Here is a 20,815-nt window from a genome sequence, read left to right as displayed (position 1 = left end):
TAACCAACCACTTGCACTATCTAAACTAAGAGAATACATAAATATCTCTAAACAAATGCTGCTGGCCCTGACTGAATTTACTATGTGATCTCTTCTGAATTTTCATTCCTCAATTCCTGGCACATTCCTATGTTAACAACTAACCCTAAACTGGGAAAACCTCACTCAGTTCCATACAAGCATAGACCAATTTCTCTAACCAGCCAAGTAAGTTAAGTGAAACATTTGGAAGAAATGGTGCACCATCAATCAACATTCTGTCCAGAAACATGATCAGTAATAATAAGTTTCTCTAGTCAGAAGAGATCATCCTTGGATTTTGTGGTAAAGGCTAAATAAAATGTAAAAAATGATTTCATCAGAGATAAGCTTCTTGTCATGTCATCTCTTTATATAGAGAAAGCTTTTGATGCCACATGATGCTATGGCATCCTAAGATATATTCTATTGATATGAGAGGCCAATTACCATGTTTTATTCAAAACCTCCTTTGTTGTAGGTCTTTCCAAGTTAGATTCTGGCAGGCTCTGTCTCAAACATGAGTTCCACAAGGCTTTGTTGTCAGTGCCACTTTATTTGCAATATAAATAAAAAAAATTGCACAGTATTCCAGATACAGACTTGACTTCTTTCTATGCTGATGATCTTACTTTATCCTGTCATTCCTAGAATGAGCTGTACAAAATGCATCCTGAACCAAAGTTAAACTTGGCCAGTCATCCTCTTCCAATCATAAACAGTATTTGTCTCCTCGGGCTAACTTTTCAAGAGCACATCAAACATCTACAAACTTTTCATTAAGAAAATGAACATACTTCTGGTCCTCTCTAGTACACTGTGGGGTTCAGATTGCTATATCCTGCTCCACTTTATATAGATCCATAATTATATTTCAGCTAACCAATGAGCACCTGTTTATCTCAGCTAGGGAGAGTACCTTAGCATGCCTTGCCTCCATCCAACACTACTCTTAGAATTTCCTAGCTGCATACATAACATCCCCAATTTAAGGTCTGTGATGCTCAAGAGCCTCCATGCAGTATCAGAAGGACAATGTTACATATGAACTACTCTGTGAAAGTTGTCTTCACACTTATCCTATTTGGCCATAACTACATGATCCACAGTAGGCAATCCACTACGTAAATAAACCCAGAACAATTCAGCATATCAGATTATAGAACCTAATAGGATGCTGGAATGTTCACTTTCATAATAGCCTTAGACTTAAGAGATCCTGATTTTGCTACCTTCACACTTTCTTGTGATGACTACTTTGAGAAATGGAAAAAGGATGCTATAGCAAGTATTAACATCCAACAATTACATTTTATTCATACAAAACTATTCCAGATCTACACTGATGGTTCAAAATCTGGCAGTGAAGTGGGTGCAACTGCTGTCTTCCCTAATACAACTAACACTTGTTTCACTTCTGGCAATCAATAAAAGCATAATATATGGATTCAAAGAGCATTCCCTTAGCTCTGAAAAACACATTGCCTTACAATCTTTTAAATCTCATAAGGACATGAGATTATACCTTCAAGTATTGGTGTCTTTTCTTGGATCCCAAGTCAGTGGTATTCCAGAAAATGAGGGTGGTTGATGCTGCAAAATATCCCCTCTAGTATAGCCTCAACAAATGATCTAGTCTAGTACCCTGATTAGATGCAGTAAACATGGAATATGTATGGAGCAATGGACACTTCTGTGGAAAAAGCAAACACATAAGCTGTTTTAACTGATATCTGAACCACAATTATGGACTCCTAGCTTCTATAAAAAAGGAACTCTAATAGTCATACTCATCTGCTCACAGGAAATGATCCTCCACAGTGTACACACTGCTTACAACCACTAATAGTAAAGCATATACTCATTGAATGTACCTTGTTTGACAATGCTCCACAGACTACATTAAGACAATTCAACAAGAATTGCTCAGCCACATCATAGGTAACAATACAACTTTTTTTTTTGTTTTTCCTACCTAAAACAAATGCCAAATGACAGATTCTGACTGTTACCACATGTAGCCATACTTTGGTTGTGCAGTGTGGCCTTTGTGCCAGAAACTCTAGACTTCAGTGAAGTCTAGATATTTAATTACTTTCATAGTAATTTACTAGACATCGACAAGGACAGCATCATGAATCTATTCAAGATGCTATCCTTGTCAAAGTGGTACTGAATTGCATCCTGAGCTACATACTTCAATCATTTCTACCACAGAAGTCAAACTCATCCTATAGTTACCTGATTCCTCATCACCTTTGATTTGGGGAGACATTAATACTAGTTGATATTGAATAGTTATCAACTGTTTGTTATATGTAGCTGTTCTAATTGATGAATAACATGCTTTTCTGGACATCCTCCTGAAAATACTCCAATCTGCACCCCTATATTGTGGGGTGGAGATTGGAGCAGTAGCATTTTAACAGATGCTATTATGAGTTTGAGATCATTGTCACTTATTTTATAGTAATCTGACTTAACATTCCCCATAGATTGGAACCACACACACTCATTAGCAATATGACACTGTCAAGAACTGATTTTGCTGGTGTAATATACAAATGACAATAACAAAAGCTAAACTCTGTAAAAATTGGATTCAGTTTTAGCTAAATTTGTTACAGACCTAATTCTGTACTGCTGATGTGGGGTTTCCTATTTTCTCTCATATGGCTTATCTTAATGAAACTGTTATTAGCCATATGGTGCAAGCAAGCCTGGTGCTTTTGCTGCTCCAGCCAAAAAAAATTGAGTTACCATGATATATAGAGAGAAAGCCAGAAAAAGAAGGGAATCACCAGGAGAAGAATCATATCCAGCTCAGGACCCTGAGTGTGCCAAGCCCATACTCCCCAGATGTGAGCTGCTGGGGTTTATAGGTAAGAAAATGGGGGTTGGTTAATAGATTTTATTTTTAATCTGCAGTTGGCACATTCCTCTATGATGTTATCAATGGAAATGATCTGACAAATGGCACACAACATCACAGTACAGTCTTTAAAAAACCTCTGTACAAGGGGAAAATTCTTTTCCTGCTGGAAAAGTTGTATATTGTTGACAGAACCTCTTGACTTATATGTACTGTTCAAAACTGTCAGATCTGACTGTACAATTTCGTGTCTTAGTTTAACTAACAATTATCTTTAGTCTGCTGCCCAGATAACTTATTTTTGGATTACTAGTACCCAAATACAGTATCTTGAATTTATCAGTGTTAAATATAATTTGTCATTTTTCAGCCCATGTGCCTAGTATATCTAGATTATTTTTCTAAGTAGCATAACCGGATCATTAATTATGGAGACATATCAAAAGCTTTGAAACTTCATATTTTGGATAGTTTTACTGAGAAGCTGAAAGAACTTTGTCTATACTGCAACTTATTGTGCATAGTCCTGTTCAAGTGTAGCCTCTTTCATAAAAGGGTAATGTATGGCACATAAAAATGCAGTAAATATTGACCAGTACAGGAAAAAGCATTTCCTTTAAAACATACTGAACTGTGTGTAGTACATCTTGGTGGGGGAATGAAAGTGTCAGCTCTCCTTAAAATAACCCAGTCTTGCTGACCATTCCACGTGGGTTATACTTTAAGCCAGTTCTCCAACTTTTTTTTCAGATAAAAACCATTTATATTTGAGGTATAAACCATGGACCAGAAAATATTGAACTATACTATATTTTTTTTAAAATAAAATTAGGTACTCATAGAACAATATTTTGTTAATATATATCTATTTCCCATCAGTGCTATTAAGGGATTGCCTACTGCAAAAAGATTTAGTCATAAGTCCTGTGGACTGGGTTGGGAAACACTAAGGTACTGGCTCGTTAGGAGAGTTCATCATGGTTATCAGCCTTAAAAGAAAGGCTGGACTTCAAGAAAGAGGAAGCTTCGATACTCCATACATTGACTTTGTCAGTGGTTTTTTTACAGTAAAACTTATCACAAGGCTTGTAGAAACTTAAGACTTTTAGTTTTTCAAAAAAGCTAAAATATTCTAGGTTACTTGCCTTTCTTTTATTTAGCACATAGACACAAATGGATGACTTGTCTGCAAATAACAAATGTAAAATTTGAAAATGTTTGGTAAATCATCTGTCTAATATTGAAAAGAACTGAGAGCACAAATAGTGAAACTCAAACTGAGTAACCTGTTACCAATGAGTTGTATAATTGTTCATAAATTGCAATTGACAGTTCTATGGCCTCAGATGTGCTATCTCTGCACAGTAAAAACCTTATAGATTTGAAGTGCAAGTCCACTCTGCACATTTAGCTCTGATGCACTTATAACTATGTAGTCTGTAAACTTAAATTTTTTCCTAAAACAGTTCAAAAATTGATTTGAAGTTTAACTATATATAAAATCAAATTACTTTCCATCTAGTGCCTGTTTTATTATAACTGGATAGATTTTTATCAGCCTAAATGCCTTTATTACTCTTGCAACAATTTCTCTTCCACCTTCCTCTCAATTTTTATTCATAATCAACATTGGACTTCTGGTATCCTTGTTTCTGAACTTTATGTATATAGATGCAAAATATTTGTTTGTTGGTAACCTGCACAGTATCATCAATAGTTATGTAATGCATATTAAGTGGACCAATGTGACTCTATTTCTGCTGTTAATATATTTTGCTGATTTAATAACTGGACAGTACTTATGTTAATTTAATACCTTTTTTAGTATTTAAAACAAATACTACGAAAAAGAGTAAAATGTATCATTTTCATCAAGAGTGGGAACTAGATTACATTTTTTGTAATGGTGAAAGAAAAATGTTGCTGTTTGATTTGCAATGCTTCTGTGGCTATACCCAAAAAAGGAAATTTAGAGAGGCACTCCATGGTAAATACCAATTGGATTTTCCACCGAATAGTGACCTTAGAAAGAAATAAATTAGAACTTAACTCCAGATTATTTGTGCAACAATTTCTTCATGACACCTAATTTACAATCGAAGCAGTAACTGTAGCATCATTTAAAGTGAGTCATCTTCTTGCAAAAAAATGCAAATCATTTTCTGATGGTCAATTCATCAAAGATGTATTTTTAGAAATAAGATTCTTTTTGAAAGTTAAGAACAAAAATGAAATAAGTGCCTTTCAAGATCTACAATTATCTCAATACTGTGAGTGAACAACTGCATGCTCTAATTTTGTGTACTTTTCTTTACAACTAGATAAATCTACAGATATCACTGATACAGCTCAGTTGCTTGTTTTTATTTGTATGGTTTTGATGATTCTGCCATTAGAGAACTGCTGGGTATAGTTTTTTGTTTAAAGAAAGAACTAGTTCTTGATATCTTTAAATCATTCAAACATTTTATTGAAAATTAAATTATCACTATTTAAGCTTGTATCAGTAACAACAGATGGAGCTGAAGCAATGATGGGCATCTTAACGGATTCATTGCATTGTGCCAAAAGAATGAATTCTCAGATTTTGAGTTACCACTGTATCATCCACCAACAAGTGTTAGGCAGCAAAAGATTAAATACTAAAAGTGTTATGGACATCGCTTTCAAATCGTTAATTCCACCAGAGGACAATCTCTTCAAAGGAGACTTCTCAAAATGCAACTTGAAAAAGAACCAGATCTTATATTTATATACAGATGTGAGGTGGCTGAGTTGGAGTAAGTTTCTACAGAGACTTTGAAGTTTGCTGAATGAAATTAAAAAAAATTGTTGATCAAAGGGAGATGATTATCAGCAGCTATAAGATAGTGATTGTGTAGGCTGGCTTTTTTGGCAGATTTTACCAGTAATTTAAGTGATCTGAATTTGGAATTACAAGGGAAAAAAGTGGGTGACACAATTAGTAGTATTTCTGCATATAAATCCATTTTTGGCAATGGCTAAGGATCTCAAAGAAAAATTCTACCATTTTGAAAATATGCAAGATCATTTGCAAAAATATCCTGTTTTTGAATTTAACAGTGAGAAATGTTTCTAAAATTAAGAAATTTGTGCAAGATTTTGAAACCAGATTCTTCGATTTTTAAAACAATTGAAGATGTTCAATATTTCTTACCCATTTAATGTCAAAAAATTGCTGCAATTTTTCACATGGAGAAAATATTACATGAAAATTTTATTACATTGCAAAACAATATCTTCCTAAAAGCCAGATCATCAGAAAGTTTTGGAAATATGTTTGCCAAGAAAAGTACCTAAATGTAAAAAATGCAGTGAACTTTTAAATTCCTGTTTTGGTTCCACATATCTATATGAATTGGCCTTTTCATATTTGAAACAAAGATGAAGAATCACTGTGCTCTACAGGAGATTCTTTACGGTTGGCCTTATCACAGTATATCCCAGATTTTGAAAGCTCAGCAGATGACACAAAGAGAAACTTCGCATAAATTGAAATTTTAAATACATACAAATTTAAAATAAATTTTGAATTTTAATTTATAAACAACATTTTTCAGTGTTTAACTTTTTAAACCATGTGCAATGAAATTCTTGAGATGGTAGATTGCGCCACATTTTGAATAAAAGATCACATCAGAAATTAAGTTGGCCACCCTTGATATATACAATTCTTTGTTGTGTTTCTCTTTGTAACATTAGTGAGATTTCCCATAATTTGCTGTAGCACATCTGAATGACTTGATTAGAGACCGCTTTATACTCATTGTATAATTCTGTCTCCTGATGATTTAAAATCATCCCATGCATTCTTCTGTCACTAAGTTCATCTAAAATCTATTTTGAGGCCTTATTTATTAATGCTCAATACATTATATAGGCATTTATCAAAGACTGTCCATCTGCATGGTGCTATACCAAACTGGAGTAGCTCTGCCATAATATACCTCTGGTACACAAGTATAGGAGCCATAGAAAATTTCCTTGAACAAGTGTTCAAGGAGTTCAGAAACTTCAAAGCAGTTTACTTTCCCAAGACTCGAGTGTTGATATGGTGACAGTGTTAGTTCATGTTCTACCCTTCAGATTTGTGCATGTTACAAGGCTTCAACTTAAATACATAATTTAGAAAGGCATGTCTAAAACTACAATAGCTATAAAGGAATAGCCCAATTCCATTTCTAAAATATATAGTTGAAAGAATGACACTCAAATTTGTATGAGTGAATGATAACATTTTTTGCTTGCAGACACTGTCAAATAGTGTCTGCAAGGCAAAATAGACAATAGTACAAAAGGTAAAATACATTTCAATACAGTTGAACCAGAAAATGTGGTTCTAGTAACCACAACCAAATCTTAATTTCCAATTTTCACAGCAAAAGGAAACTGAATTGAGTGACAGACATAAGGCCAACACCCTTTGATTTGCCAATTTTTTAGTCTTATAAGACTAGCATTTGGTAGTGCAGACTTCAAAACACTGTCACCTCATACTTCAGCAATTTTCTGCTAAATTGAAAAACAGCTACATCTGAAGGAACAGATTTTGCATATCCAGGCATTTTTAGAATTTACCCTTAGGTATCCTAAACCCTTTCTAAGGGGGGGAAAATGTGTGTGTGTGTGTGTGTGTCTGCTAGGCTTATGAAAACATTTTACATTAGCAATTTTTATACAAGAATTTTCTGGATACCTATTAACTTTTGATATTTGGTGAGATATAAGAATAATCTTTTAGCAGGGACAAGAAACTGTCAAATATCACTTCCATGTCTGACAACCAATTTGAATACAAATATTTGTGCTAGAACTTGACACGTTAAGTCCCAGCAGTCATTTCACAAATGAAGCAAAGACAAGAATAAAAATTAACCTTTCCACAATGAAAGGCTTCTGCAAATTTGTTTTTTTGTAAAGGGGAATCAGCAGGTATGATTGTGGAGAAACCTAGCATGGTTTAGAATAATTTTAGGGGAGATATGTTGCCCTCCATTTGCCTTGGGCCCTTCTGAGAAGGCTGCATAAAGGACTTTTTAAAAAAGCTCTGAAGTAGGGAAGATTAAAGGGCTTTTTTCCTCCCTGGAAACCAGACTGACAGGTAAAAGAAGAAAAGAATTCAAATATGAACTCAGCAAGTTATGCTGAAAGTGCACAAAACAGAAATAACAAAAATTATTTCCAAAAAAGAATAAAAACTTGCAAAAATGAGAATTTAAGACCAGCAAATATTTTTATTTGACTTTGTTCTTAATTTCCCTTCACTCAAGTTTCCTAAGAATCTTTTTCCATAGTGCAATCTCAGCTTTGTATTTCAGTATAACAAATGCAGAATGGATTGATGGCATGATTTCTATTTCCCTTTTTAGTGGTTGGACCATTTAGTCCTGATATCTTCTGAGATTGTCATTAAAATTGTGGAGATGAAGTCCTCCCTTATTCTTTATTCCACTCTAAACTCTTATCCTTTATCTAAATGTGATATGCTAAGGCTGTGAAACAGAGTATAGTATGTTGTAAACAGCTTGTTTCCAAATCCTAAGCTTCATTTTATACTGACACAAAAGCTCATCCACCATAAATTTTTTACTTTTTTGAAAAAGTAAGTAGATCCTCTTTAGGTTCTTGCCTCAGGTATTGATCAGAATGTCTTTTCATTTGTGTTTCTAGTATCTGTTACATGGACAATTAATCTTTAGCTAAAGATTAAAGCAGTCTTGTTGACATTCTTTCCTTTGCATCTTGCATTGATATTTTAAGCTTCTTGCTATATTTTTCACATCCATTGAAGGCTGCTGGTTTTCAAATATTACCAAAATCCAAATAAACATAAAATATCTGTTTATACTATAGGATAACCATATGGTCAGAGGAGTTTACAAGATAGAATAGAAAAAAAAAATCACTATTTAGAAATCATGTAGGCTCAAAGCATGTGTACTTAGGTACCCTTGTACCTGACCACTTGGCTACCATGGCAATTCTCAGAAGTTTCATGGCATTTCTCCACTGGCTGATTTCTGTTTTGTTAATGTTAATACTATTGTAGTGGTGGTTTCCTCTTATAGTAATTTTGTAGAAATAGACCACATTTTGAATAAGGGGGGTAAGGGTCTTCAACAATATTACTGCAGCCTTCAGCAAAACTAGTTCAGAGGGGATAGGGGTAATATTTTAATTTTTCTAATCTGAAAATCAAAGTGATTTGGCAAGTCTTAATTCTTTCATTTTACCACACACACACACACAGTACTGCCACTTTATTAGGTGGCAGCACTGTGTGCCTAGACATGCCTAGACAAATTCAGACTGTTTTGAAGGCTAAAGGAGGCTCAAGTAGGTACTTGAGCCTCCTTTAGCCTTTAAAACAGCCTGAATTTGTCTAGGCATGGATTGAACAAGATGCTGAAAATGTTGTGCAGGAATGGAGTACCAAACAGACATGAGTGTGTCATGCAGTTCCTTGAAATTCGACAGAGGTGTAGGCCTGCAGCAAACAGCCCTTTCCATCTCATCCCAAAGATGTTCAGTAGGATTGAGATTCAGGGACTGAGCAGACCACTGCAGCAAAGAAAAGTAATTGTCATGTTCCTGGAACCATTCCATAGTGATTTGAGCTTTGTGCACTGGTGCATTATCCTTCTGGAAGTAACCATATGACTGAGAATAAACTGTCAACATGAACGGATGCACTTGGTCAGCAACAATGTGGCATTCAGGCATGAATCTATGGGTGTCAATGGACCCAACGTGTGCCAAGAAAACATTCCCCACACCATAAAACTGCCCCTACCAACTACTACAGTAGTAGTCAGATGTGATGGGTCCATGAATTCATGTTGACTTGGCCAAATTCTGAGCCTTCCATGAACATGATGCACCAGGAACTTTGATTTGTCAGACAAAGCAACTGTTTTCCAATCCTCAATAGTCCAGTGGTGGTGTTGCATGTGCCCACAGGAGACATGCTCTCTTTTTCTTCATTGATAACCAAAGTACATGATGTGGCCATCGGCTGTTGTAGCCCATTTGTGACAAAGCACGGCTAGTGGTCAGTTGAGATATTTTGTTCTGTGCACTGAGGTTGTATTCTGGCGTGAATGTGTGACATTGTGGCCCATCTGTTTGCTTGCACAATTGTAGCCATCCTCCTATCTCCCATCAACAAGCACTTTTCTTCCACAGGAGTGCCACTGAGAGGATGTTTTCTGTTTGTTGCACCATTCTCGACACACCCTTGAAACTGGTGCGTGAAAAGTTCAGGAGAATTGCCATTTCAGCAATGCTTTGTCTAGCATGTCTTGCACCTACTACCATGCCACATTCAAAGTCTGTTAGATCACTCCTTTTCCCCATTCTTTCTACAGCTTGTATGCTTAATTGATACTAGAAAGGTTGTTCTGCTGCATTTATATCCACAACTGTGGTCATGTGATTGCAACGTTGTGGGAGACCATTTGTGTGCACAGCAGTGGTGTACCTAATAAAGTGGCAGCACAGTGTGTGTGAAAATTTTTACGCTAATGTTTTTAGGCATTTTACCACTGCCTTGAAAAGTACCACCAAATGATTTTGCCTGCATCCTGAAAGGCATTTCTACAAGTCTCCACACAAATAAGACTACCTAGATTCCAATTTTAAAGTCTTAAGTACATTTCAAAAACTATGCTTAACTTCTGTTTGCAAGAGTTTCTTAATGCACCCTGATTTCAACAACTTGCTACTATTCAGAGACTTGACCAGAGTGAGCTCTGCACACTGTCCCCAAAGAGTTGTAACCTTAATGTGAAGCAGCAGAAGTTGGATTCCTTCTCAATCTATTAAATTAATTATATATTGGGATCAGTTTTTTAATCTGATTTTTCCTCTTAACATAATTTGATAGCTTAATGGAAAACTATTAATAATCACTCCTAAAATCTTTTATTTAAGATGTAATGTGTTAAGTAAAATTAATCTTGTCTAATTTGTAGTATCATTTTTAACTCTTGCTTATTTTATTACATTGAATATTTGTTCTGTTCTTCTGACATAAAAATTAATTCTCCATTTTTATTGATATGGAGGGCCAGGGCTTTTTATGGCCATGTATAGAAGATTTCTTATATAGGATAAATTAAACTGCTGTTAGTAAATACTTTAATTTTTATTTATTCCTTGGATGTTTGGAAATTTATTTTCTTCACTGTCTTATAAATGTAGTATGGTTTTTTTTTAGAATTCAAAGAAGCTTTTTCCTTGTTTGACAAAGATGGTGATGGTACAATAACAACCAAAGAATTGGGAACTGTTATGAGGTCCCTTGGTCAAAATCCTACAGAAGCAGAACTACAAGATATGATAAATGAAGTAGATGCTGATGGTAAGATTAATTTATATATTAGTATTAAAACTACAAGAAACATGAATTCATTCAATGAAACAAGATTCATGAATACTTGAATAGCCTTTAAATATTCTACTTTAATTATTCTCAGATATTAGGCTATCTGGGAATAATTAAATTCTTAGTTTGTATTAATGATAACATTTAAATTTTTTTTTGTGAAAACTTAATTTTGGCACATGAATAGTATAAAATTTGCTTCTACTAATATATTTTCCATTAAACTTAGAAGCTGTAAATCTCTTTATGGGGTAGGAAGAGGTAGGCATTAAGACAAAAATAAACTGTATTTTGACTGACCATAATTGACAAATATTAAACTTGGTACATGCAATAAGCATTATAATTAAAAAAAATCCAATCAAACATGGATGTATTGTCTCTACAAAAAAGCAGCAACAAAATTGGTGTGGAAATTTTCTGGAGACATTCTTGTTAGAATGTGTCATCTCCACTATGAAGTTGAGGCAGTTTTCATATAATTGTCTAAAAGATTTGACATAATTGAATAATTATGAACTCTCTACACCATGACAGTGCTAAAGAAATAATCCCTGTCAGTACTAGCACAATGCCATTTTGAACTTAACTGTTTAGTGGATAATGTCAGACTGACTTATCAGCTCAGAGATTGGACTTTTTTTTTCCCTGAAAACCTATGGCCAAACTGCAGTGTTGGCTTTGGCTGAAATCAGTATCATCTTTCAAACGAGGAATGGAGGTGAATTTGGACTGCTACCTATTAGTTTCTAGGAAGTATGATCAAGAGGGTAGAGACAGTTGTACAACCTGTAGTGGGCGTGACTTTGTTTAACTTTTGTAAACAAGGTAAAGGGAATAAAATTTGTTTGGCTTTTGCCTGGCATCTGCATACAAATTCTGATAATTAAATGTTTACCTTTCATGATTCTTATTGATGCCAGCCAAAGCACACTGAAAATTTGTCTTTGTAGCTTCAGTGAAGTTGCTTAAACCTAGTTTAAACAACTTTACTGTTTGCATGTCTTTATTCATTACTTTTCCTTAGGAATTTGCTATTGTCTAAATTTTTTATTAGTTTTAACTGGACTAGTAAATCCTGTCTCAGTAGCACTTGAATTTCACTATTGGGAACAAATTGTGTTGTAAGGAGATGTGCTGCATGTATGGGGGGGAGGGTTCAAAATATTTGTATTCACCAGGAAGTAGTGATAAAAAATATATATACTTTTTTTTTGTTTGATACTTTGAAATCTATAGCAACCACACCAATTTTGGTTTCAGTCTGACAAGTCCCCCCCCCCCTTTCTTTGCAGCACTGAATGAAGTGATGTTGCAATGGATTTTTTTTGAGAACCCCAACCCAAACAAGAGAGGTATTAGAACCTAAAGTACTTAGTACCATGTTTGGGTTGGAGGTTGAGAAGACAAAAGATATTTGTTGTCATTGACTTGAACTTCTGTAGATGTAATTTTCAGGAAATATGTATGAAGGAAGGTTGTTCCAGAAAATGGCAGTTGAATGAATAAATGAGGATGAAAAGTTGGTTCTGTGAGTTTGAAGTTGGATAGTAAGTGGATATTGGCTGGTGGTGGCACACGTTTGGACTGTTTTGAAAGAGTGGGAATTATAAACCCAATTCAGAAGAACAGTGCCCATGGAAAAGGCATGTAGCAGAAACAGTACTGTCTGAGACAGTGGATGGAGGACTAGATTGTTAGTGGGTAATTAATTAACCCAACTGCCCTCTCTAGAATGGAATCTAGAAGCCTGAGAGGTTTTGGGGGCACCCACCCCAGATGTGGGAACAATATTCCATGGTAGGTGGATTTGCAATTTGTACAGAGTGAACAGCTGTTTGAAAGAAAAGTAATGCCGAGAGTGAAAGAAAACTAAGTTTTTTAGATGCAGAGGAAGCAATATTTGTAATGTGCTTGTGCCAAGAGTAGAAATCGGGGTGATCCCCAAAAGAGATATATATCATCTTGCCTAGTAATCAGTGTGTCACCAAAGATAAGCATAGGAGCAGAAGAATCCTTTTTGCGAGATCTAAGACAAGAGTCTTAGAAGGATTGAAATAAACAGTTGTCTTTGCATCACTGGAGAATTACCTGGAGATCAGCATTTAAGGAATTGGTAGCAGATATTCGACAAGTTGAAGCTGTTTGAGCAGGACAAGGCTTCTCGAACTGGAAAGTGGAATGCAATGTCCTATCATCGGCAAAACTATGGATAGGATTTCCAGTCAATGGAAGGTCATTAATATACAAGAGGAAAAGGAATCCTGGATACCAGCATTAGGGGAGAAATTAGAAAACAGGGCCATCTACCATTGCCCTCAGTGAGTGATCAGAGAGAACTGGATAACCAATTACAAAAAACAGTTGGCAAACCATAAAATGGAAGCTTGTTTAGAAGACCTTTAGGCCAAACATGATCAAAAGATGTCAAAGATCAAACAAGATGTCAAGAGCAACTGCTTGTGTTTTAACAAACTTTTCCATTGAATTTGTCCATAAATGGGTAACATAAGCAAGAATATAACTAGTGGATTGACACCGACAGAATCCATACTGGCAATAGTTGATCAGACGGAAGGTTTCTAGGTAGTTTGAGTTGGCAGTTAATTGATTTCTCCATTACTTTAGAAAGAGTAGAAGTAATGGCAATAGGACTATAACTGGATGGGAGGCATTTGTCACCCTTTTTAGGAACTGGTTGAATATGAGCAAATTTTTGAGCAGAAAAGTACCTTTTGGAATAAGAAAGTGAAAAAAGCAGCAAAGAAAAGGAGTAAGTTTGGGAGCACAGGTTTTGAGTACAAGTGGAGAAATAGCATCAGGACCTGGAGCTTTCTTAGCATCAAGATTTGTTGAAATCCTTCTGATTTTGACTAATTCAAACTTTCCAACAGCAAATTCTAAGTAGGAAGCATTCAAGGAATTAATCTTGAAAGCTACTAAAAGTTTAATACCTAATTAAGAAATATTGTTCAAGGTTTAGGCCTAAATAGTTGTCAAATGAACTAATGACTTGTGGCAGAGAAGAAAAATGCATGGGATGCATATAAATTATCAGGAGACACTAGCCTATGGCAGATATAAGTTAGTCTGTAATCAAGTCACAAAAGAGGTTAGGCAGGCAAAGGCAGATTACAAGAAATCTTTGACAAAGGATGCAAGAAAAACAGCAAGGATTTCTTTACTTATATAAACTCTAAAAGGAAGAGGATGAATCCAATTGGTCCACTTGATATTGATGGTTCAACTATTGATGATTCTGCTCAGATAGCAAACAAACTTGAGTATTTTGCATCTACTTTCACACATGAGGAGTTAGTAAGGATTGAAAATGTCAGAAGGTTATCAAATTGTAGCAGGGTGCTTAATGATTTTGTAATAACTGAGAGCAAAGTGGAAGAGAAATTGAAGATAAACAAACACACCTGGTGTGGATGACATCTATCCAGTTATATTAAAGGTGGCAGCAAAGGAAGTAAGCAAACCCTTGGCCATAATTATGAGAGCATCCTTGGACTCGGGGGAGGTCCTCACAGACTGGAGATGTGCAAATGTATCCCCAATTCACAAAGTGGGATCGAAGGGTGACAAGAGTAATTACAGACCAGTTTAACTTCTGTTCCAGGTAAAATGTGAGTCACTGATTAAAGATGCATCACAGGATCATCTAGGTGTGACTGCAGCAATAATTCAGACACAGCATGGGTTTGTTAAGGAAAGTCTTGTCTGACAAATTTGATTTGTATATTATGTGGTTACAAAGGAACTGGATGCAAAAATTATTTTGATAACATACTTGGATTTCAGGAAAGCTTTTGGCACTGTAGTGCATGGAAGACTACTGTACAAATTGGAGCAGAATGGTATTAAGGGTAAATTGCTACAATGGATAAAAGGATGGTTGAGTGGGAGAAGACAGGGTTGTAATCAATGGGCACTGCTCTTCATGGACTAATGTTATTAGTGGCATCCCATAGGGTTTGGTGTTGGGTCCACTGTTTTGTATAATTATCAGTGATATTGATGAAGGTATATCAGGCTTAGTGTTGAAGTTTGTGGTGATACCAAGGTTGGCAGGGTTGGTAATGGCAGTGTGCTACTTCAACAGGATCCAGAAAATTTTCAAAGAGAAGTGGCAACTGAAGTTTAACCTTGACAAATGCAAAGTACCAACTTTGTGGTACAACAGGCCCCTGTTATAACACGGTTTGCTTTATGCTGATTTGCTATAATGCTGTTCTTATATTATAACCCGTATCTGACTATAATGCTGTCACAGATCACTATAACGCTCTTTTACAGATTGCATTTTTGGCATATTTAACAAAATTGTTTAATTTGATGGAGTTGATAGCTTGAAAATGAATAGCAAAACAGCATTAAAACGTTTCCCACACTCAGTGAAATTTTCTCACACGCTAATTTCATTGCAGTAGTCACTTGTTACGTAGTTCAGAGATCAACATTTTAAAAAATGATCAAGTTTGTAATATTTGCATTATGCATTTATCCGAAGTCTAGTCATCACTCAGTACTGTATCATGCAAAATAGACAGTTTACTTGAACATTGTATCATAATTAATGCAACCAATGCAGTTATATTTTTGAAGAGTTATTAATGGCCAATAAGAATGAAAAGCAACAACATCTGAGCGCAGTACGAAGACTGAATTTGAAAATTAAATTAGACGTTTTGAAGCAGAATAGATTCTGGTCAAAGACAATCATAATTTAGGACTTAACAAATTTAACTGCATAAGAACATTTATAAAAAATAATTAAATTTAGCAGCAGGAAAGATAGCTGTTCCACTGCAAGCAACTAGGGCTAGGCTGGCTATTAGGATTGAAATGGAAAGACTTTAACTAATTTTATCGAAGATAATATCCAATGCAGAATTCAGTTAAGTTAAATGTTATTAAAAAGAGGGGGAGAGAGATGGAGATTAGCCAATATGATGATCTGAAGAAAACTTGCCTAAAAAAAGTGGAACCATTTAAAACTAGTAAGGGCTGGTTGAATAGATAATCCAGGGAGAAACTGCAAGTGCAGCAAAAAAGAACTTGTTAAAATTATTGAAGAGGGGTATTATGTGTTATACTTCTCAACAAGTTTTTAACATAGATGAAGCAGGAATTTTGTGGAAACTAATGCCTAAAAGAAGTTTCATATTGAAAGAAGAAAAAAGCATGCCAGGTTTCAAAGGATCGGTTGACTTTATTGTTGGGGGTAATGCTGCGGGGGATTTAAAATTAATATCCCTTTTAGTTTATTTGGAAGAGGGCCAAAGTTCAACCCAGAATCGACACATTTTTCATGATTAAATTCATCAATTAAATTCACTATTTTAATTGGAATTGCAAGTTCAATTTTGATACTTAAGTAGTTATCACATAATTATATACATATGTAATGCAGAATATTTTATATGTACAAATATTTGAATATTAAATATTTTGACAGACATTTGGGCATCTTTTCACTACTGTTCATTATTGATTAGGAAATATCCTATGGCACCAACTCACAAATACATACATTACCTTATGGGAATGTGGCACTCACTCAGCACTCTTTTTACAGAACGAATTATCAGCGTTAAGCAGGGGTCACCTGTACTACACTTAAGGTGGTAGAAAATGAAAAAGACCTGGGAGTAATTGTGCAGTCAGATATGAAATTTTCTGAGCAATGTAGACAGGCTGTTAGGGTAGGTCATGGGTTTTGTCAATGATATATAGGAACTTTGCTAACAGGGAAAAGCTGATTGTCCCTCTGTATAAGGCAATGGTTAGGCCACACCTTCAGTACTGTGTACAGGTCTGGAGGCCTGATTTTAGGAAAGATATAGATTTGCTTGAGAGTGTACAGAGAAGGGTAACAAGATTGGCAAGGGGAATGAAGGGATCCTCTTACGAAGAGGTTTAAGTTCTGCAAATTGCAGTGGCTGGAAACTAGGCACCTGTGAGGTGATCTGATTGAGGTGTATAAGGCCTTGAAGGGGTTGAACATGCTGAATTCTAATGGGATTCTTCCACTTCTTTAGATTAAGAACCTAAGGGGACATAAATTCAAATTGAGGAAAGACAGATGGGCAGTAGATTTGTGATAATGCTTTTAGCCAGTGGGTGGTTAATTGCTGGAACAAACTTCCATCTGTCATTATGGAAGTTGATAGGTTAAATAAATTTAAGGAGGAACTAGACAAACATTTAGAGGGAATGGTTGTGTAAAAAATTTTTTTTGGGTGATGCTGCATAAGCGCATACTTGCCTTCTTGCAAGCAAAATGCTGCTAAATATCAACCAATATGGTTTCCGAGAAAACAGATCCAGCTTGGACCTTATGGTAAGAGCTGAAACTAATATTCGGAATGCATATGTTAAAAATGAACATCTGGAAATGGTGAGTCTAGATATTGAAAAGGCATTTGATACCACATGGACGTATGGCATTCTTTGAGAGCTGTATACCCAGGGTTGAAAGGACACATACCTCAATTCATCCAGAACTTTTCAAGTTTGTCACCAGAATGTACTTTCACAATATTTTATTCAAGAAGGGGTGCCTCAAGGGTCCATACTTAGTCCTACCCTCTTTGCAATTAGACTAAATACCATGACGCAGAATATTCCCAAAACCATAGAAATATGTATGCCAACGATCTTGCTATATCATGCCATTAACAGCATAGAGAGACACTTACAACTTTCCATAAATAAGTTAGAGACATGGACTGTACAAAATTGTTATAGTCTGTCAAAGCAGTTCATTTCTGTAAAAAGTGCAGATTACACCCAGAGCCTGAACTTAAATTAAAGAACCAACCAATTCCTCTTGCCAGCAATATCTGCTTTTTAGGTTTAATATTAGATACTAAACTTAATTTTGCCATGCACATAACTTCTCAGAACTCTCTGCTTGAAAAAAACTCAATATACTCAGAGCCATCTCTGCCATGGCATGGGGTGCAGATAGATGCACTCTCCTGCATTTGTATCATTTGCTCATCAGGTCCTGTCTAAATTATGGTTCAATAGTATATGACTCAGCTAGGAAAACTGCACTTACAAGACACAGCACAGCAGTGCTCTTTGCACTGGTCTTGGAGCTTTTTGAACATCCCTGGTCCAAAGTCTATATAGAGGCAAACGAACCACCACTCCACCTCAGAAGGAAAATGTTACTCCTCACCTATGCAGTCAGGATTAAAAGCCTTCCAGATCATTCAAATCAACTACTACTTTTCAATCCTGAAAGGGTAACATTCTATAACAATAAACCCACTGAAAATAGACCAACTGGTATTAGACTACAATATTTGATGCATTGCTGGAATTTTCATTTTGAAAACATGCTCAAAGAAACCAAAATATCTGATCTGTCTTGGTCCTCAAATCCACCTTACTGTGACACCTTTTTCCAACATTGGGGAAAAAGTCCATGGAAAACTGTTATATCAAGCAACTGCACAAAGGACATGCCGCTAGCAGTGCACAGAGCTGCTTAATATATACTGATGGCTCAAAATCAGATGATGCCATAGGTGCTGCAGCAGTCTTTCCCACATTTACAGTATCTGTATCTTGCCTGGCTGACTATAGCAGTTATACTGCAGAACTTTATGCAATCCACCTAGCTATATACAATATCAATCTGTCTCAACACTAATAGTTTAATATATACGGACTCCATGAGTGCGCTTTCCGCAATAAGTAACAATTTCTCAACCCCCACACCCCGTAGTAAAAGAAATCCAGTCTCGTCTAAATCATTTGAGGAATCGGAATCATACCGTAAGTTTCTGTTGGATTCCAGGGCATGCTGGAATCACAGGTAACTAAACAGCAGACCAGGCAGCCATGCACCCAAAAAGCAATGCACCTACATCTTATCAAGTACCCTATATAGATTTCCTAAAACATATCAGACATATCTGTAGGAACCAATGGTTAAACATTTGGAAGACATTCAAACAATAAATTATTTGAAATTAAACAAGAACCACAAATATGGAGCTAGAGCTTGAGGAAAAACAGGCATGAAGAAGTAATACTCGCAAGATTGTGCATAGGGCACACACACCTGACCCACTTGTTCCTGCTCATGGGCGATGACCCTCCTGTATGCATGCATGCATTGTTCATCACAACTTACAGTTCAACATATTCTGTTAGATTGTTCATATTATTCCCATATCAGAAATACTACCTTCCTTTCTCTGACACAACTGCAGGAACCTTTATCACTAACCCACCTATTGGGAAACAATGCCAATCTGGATGAGCTTTTCGCTTATCTCAAACAAATTAAACTTTATGGCCATGGGGAATGAAAATGTGTCTGTTAGAGAGAAGTGACTGCTAACAAGACTGAGGGAGAAAAAAATGTTTAATGTAAAATTAAATTAAAATATATATACAGATTTTGAACAATATTTTTGTAAATAATATACATACAATTATGCTAGTCATATTATGACTTTATCTTATGAAAAATACATACAGTAATCACTTATTTTCTTCTGCTCCTTCTTCCAGCTGATAATTTTGTTTTCAACATTTGTTTGGAGTGAAGAAACCATCGAAAGTCCTTCAGTAAGATACTTCAGCGGCGAAAAACATCTTTAAACAACTCATTTGTATGAGCGCTTCTATTTTCATCGGTGGTTCGTCGTTAATGTTCTTCAACATAATGACCTTCCATTTCTTCATCCTCATGAGGAACTTCTTGAAAAATATCGATGATAATTTAGTTGATATCTATAGCACCATCTTCTGCAGTGAGGTTAGAGTCTATATCTTTGTAGCCAGGATCACTTGTAGCTGAAGTATCGTACATTATCAATAGATGAAGTTCTTGGTGCTCCACATTGCTGTTCACAACTTCAATTTTTGTGTTTGAGAAGCCATACTTTACAAAACAGTTCATGACAGTTTGTTTTCTAATTGCATTTACTGAAGAGGAAATCCATTGAATCAAATCTAGGATGCTGATTTTCTTTGCAAGGTCACTTGCACATGTTACATCATTCATGTTTGCAATGACATGTCTTAAAACACGTTTTCTGTAGTGAAGTTTAAAATTTTTTATTATCCCTTGATCCAAGGGCTGACACTCTGCAGATGTGTTTGGTGGCAGAAAAACAATTTGAATGTTGGACAATTCAATGTGCGGGTGAGATGCAGCATTATCCATGAAAAGAATAATTTTTAGAATCATGTTTTGGTTGAAGTGACTTATCCATTCGCTCATGATATCTCGTGTCATCCATGCTTTTTTATTAGACTTCCAATCAACATTCAAGATTCAACTTTATGCCCTTGAAACAACGAGGATTTTGTGGTTTTCCTATAACAAGAGGTTGTTCAAAGTCTACCAGCATATTTGTACACAATACTACAGTCAAGCGTTCCTTAGAAATTTTTCTACCCTGGCACTTTTCGTTATTTAAGACTCTGTTTTTTCAGGAAGAGCTTTAAAAAAACAACCCTGTTTTGTCACAGTTGTAAATATC

At 35.6% G+C, this 20,815-nt stretch overlaps 1 protein-coding gene across 1 annotated transcript in view; it reads left to right on the top strand.

Annotated features, from left to right (window-relative positions):
• LOC150088389 (calmodulin) overlaps positions 1–20,815 on the top strand; it is a 73,429-nt gene that overhangs the window by 22,969 nt on the left and 29,645 nt on the right. Inside the window, exon 3 of the mRNA XM_090369479.1 lies at positions 11,130–11,273. Coding sequence (XP_090225605.1) covers positions 11,130–11,273 — 144 coding nt within the window. The remainder of the gene's footprint in view (positions 1–11,129; positions 11,274–20,815) is intronic.

This window comes from Mastigoproctus giganteus, chromosome 3, assembly GCF_048544385.1.
Source record: "Mastigoproctus giganteus isolate SK-2022 chromosome 3, ASM4854438v1, whole genome shotgun sequence".
Taxonomy (NCBI): domain Eukaryota; kingdom Metazoa; phylum Arthropoda; class Arachnida; order Uropygi; family Thelyphonidae; genus Mastigoproctus; species Mastigoproctus giganteus.
Note: the sequence above shows the minus strand (reverse complement) of the source record. Positions and strands in the feature narration are given on the sequence as shown.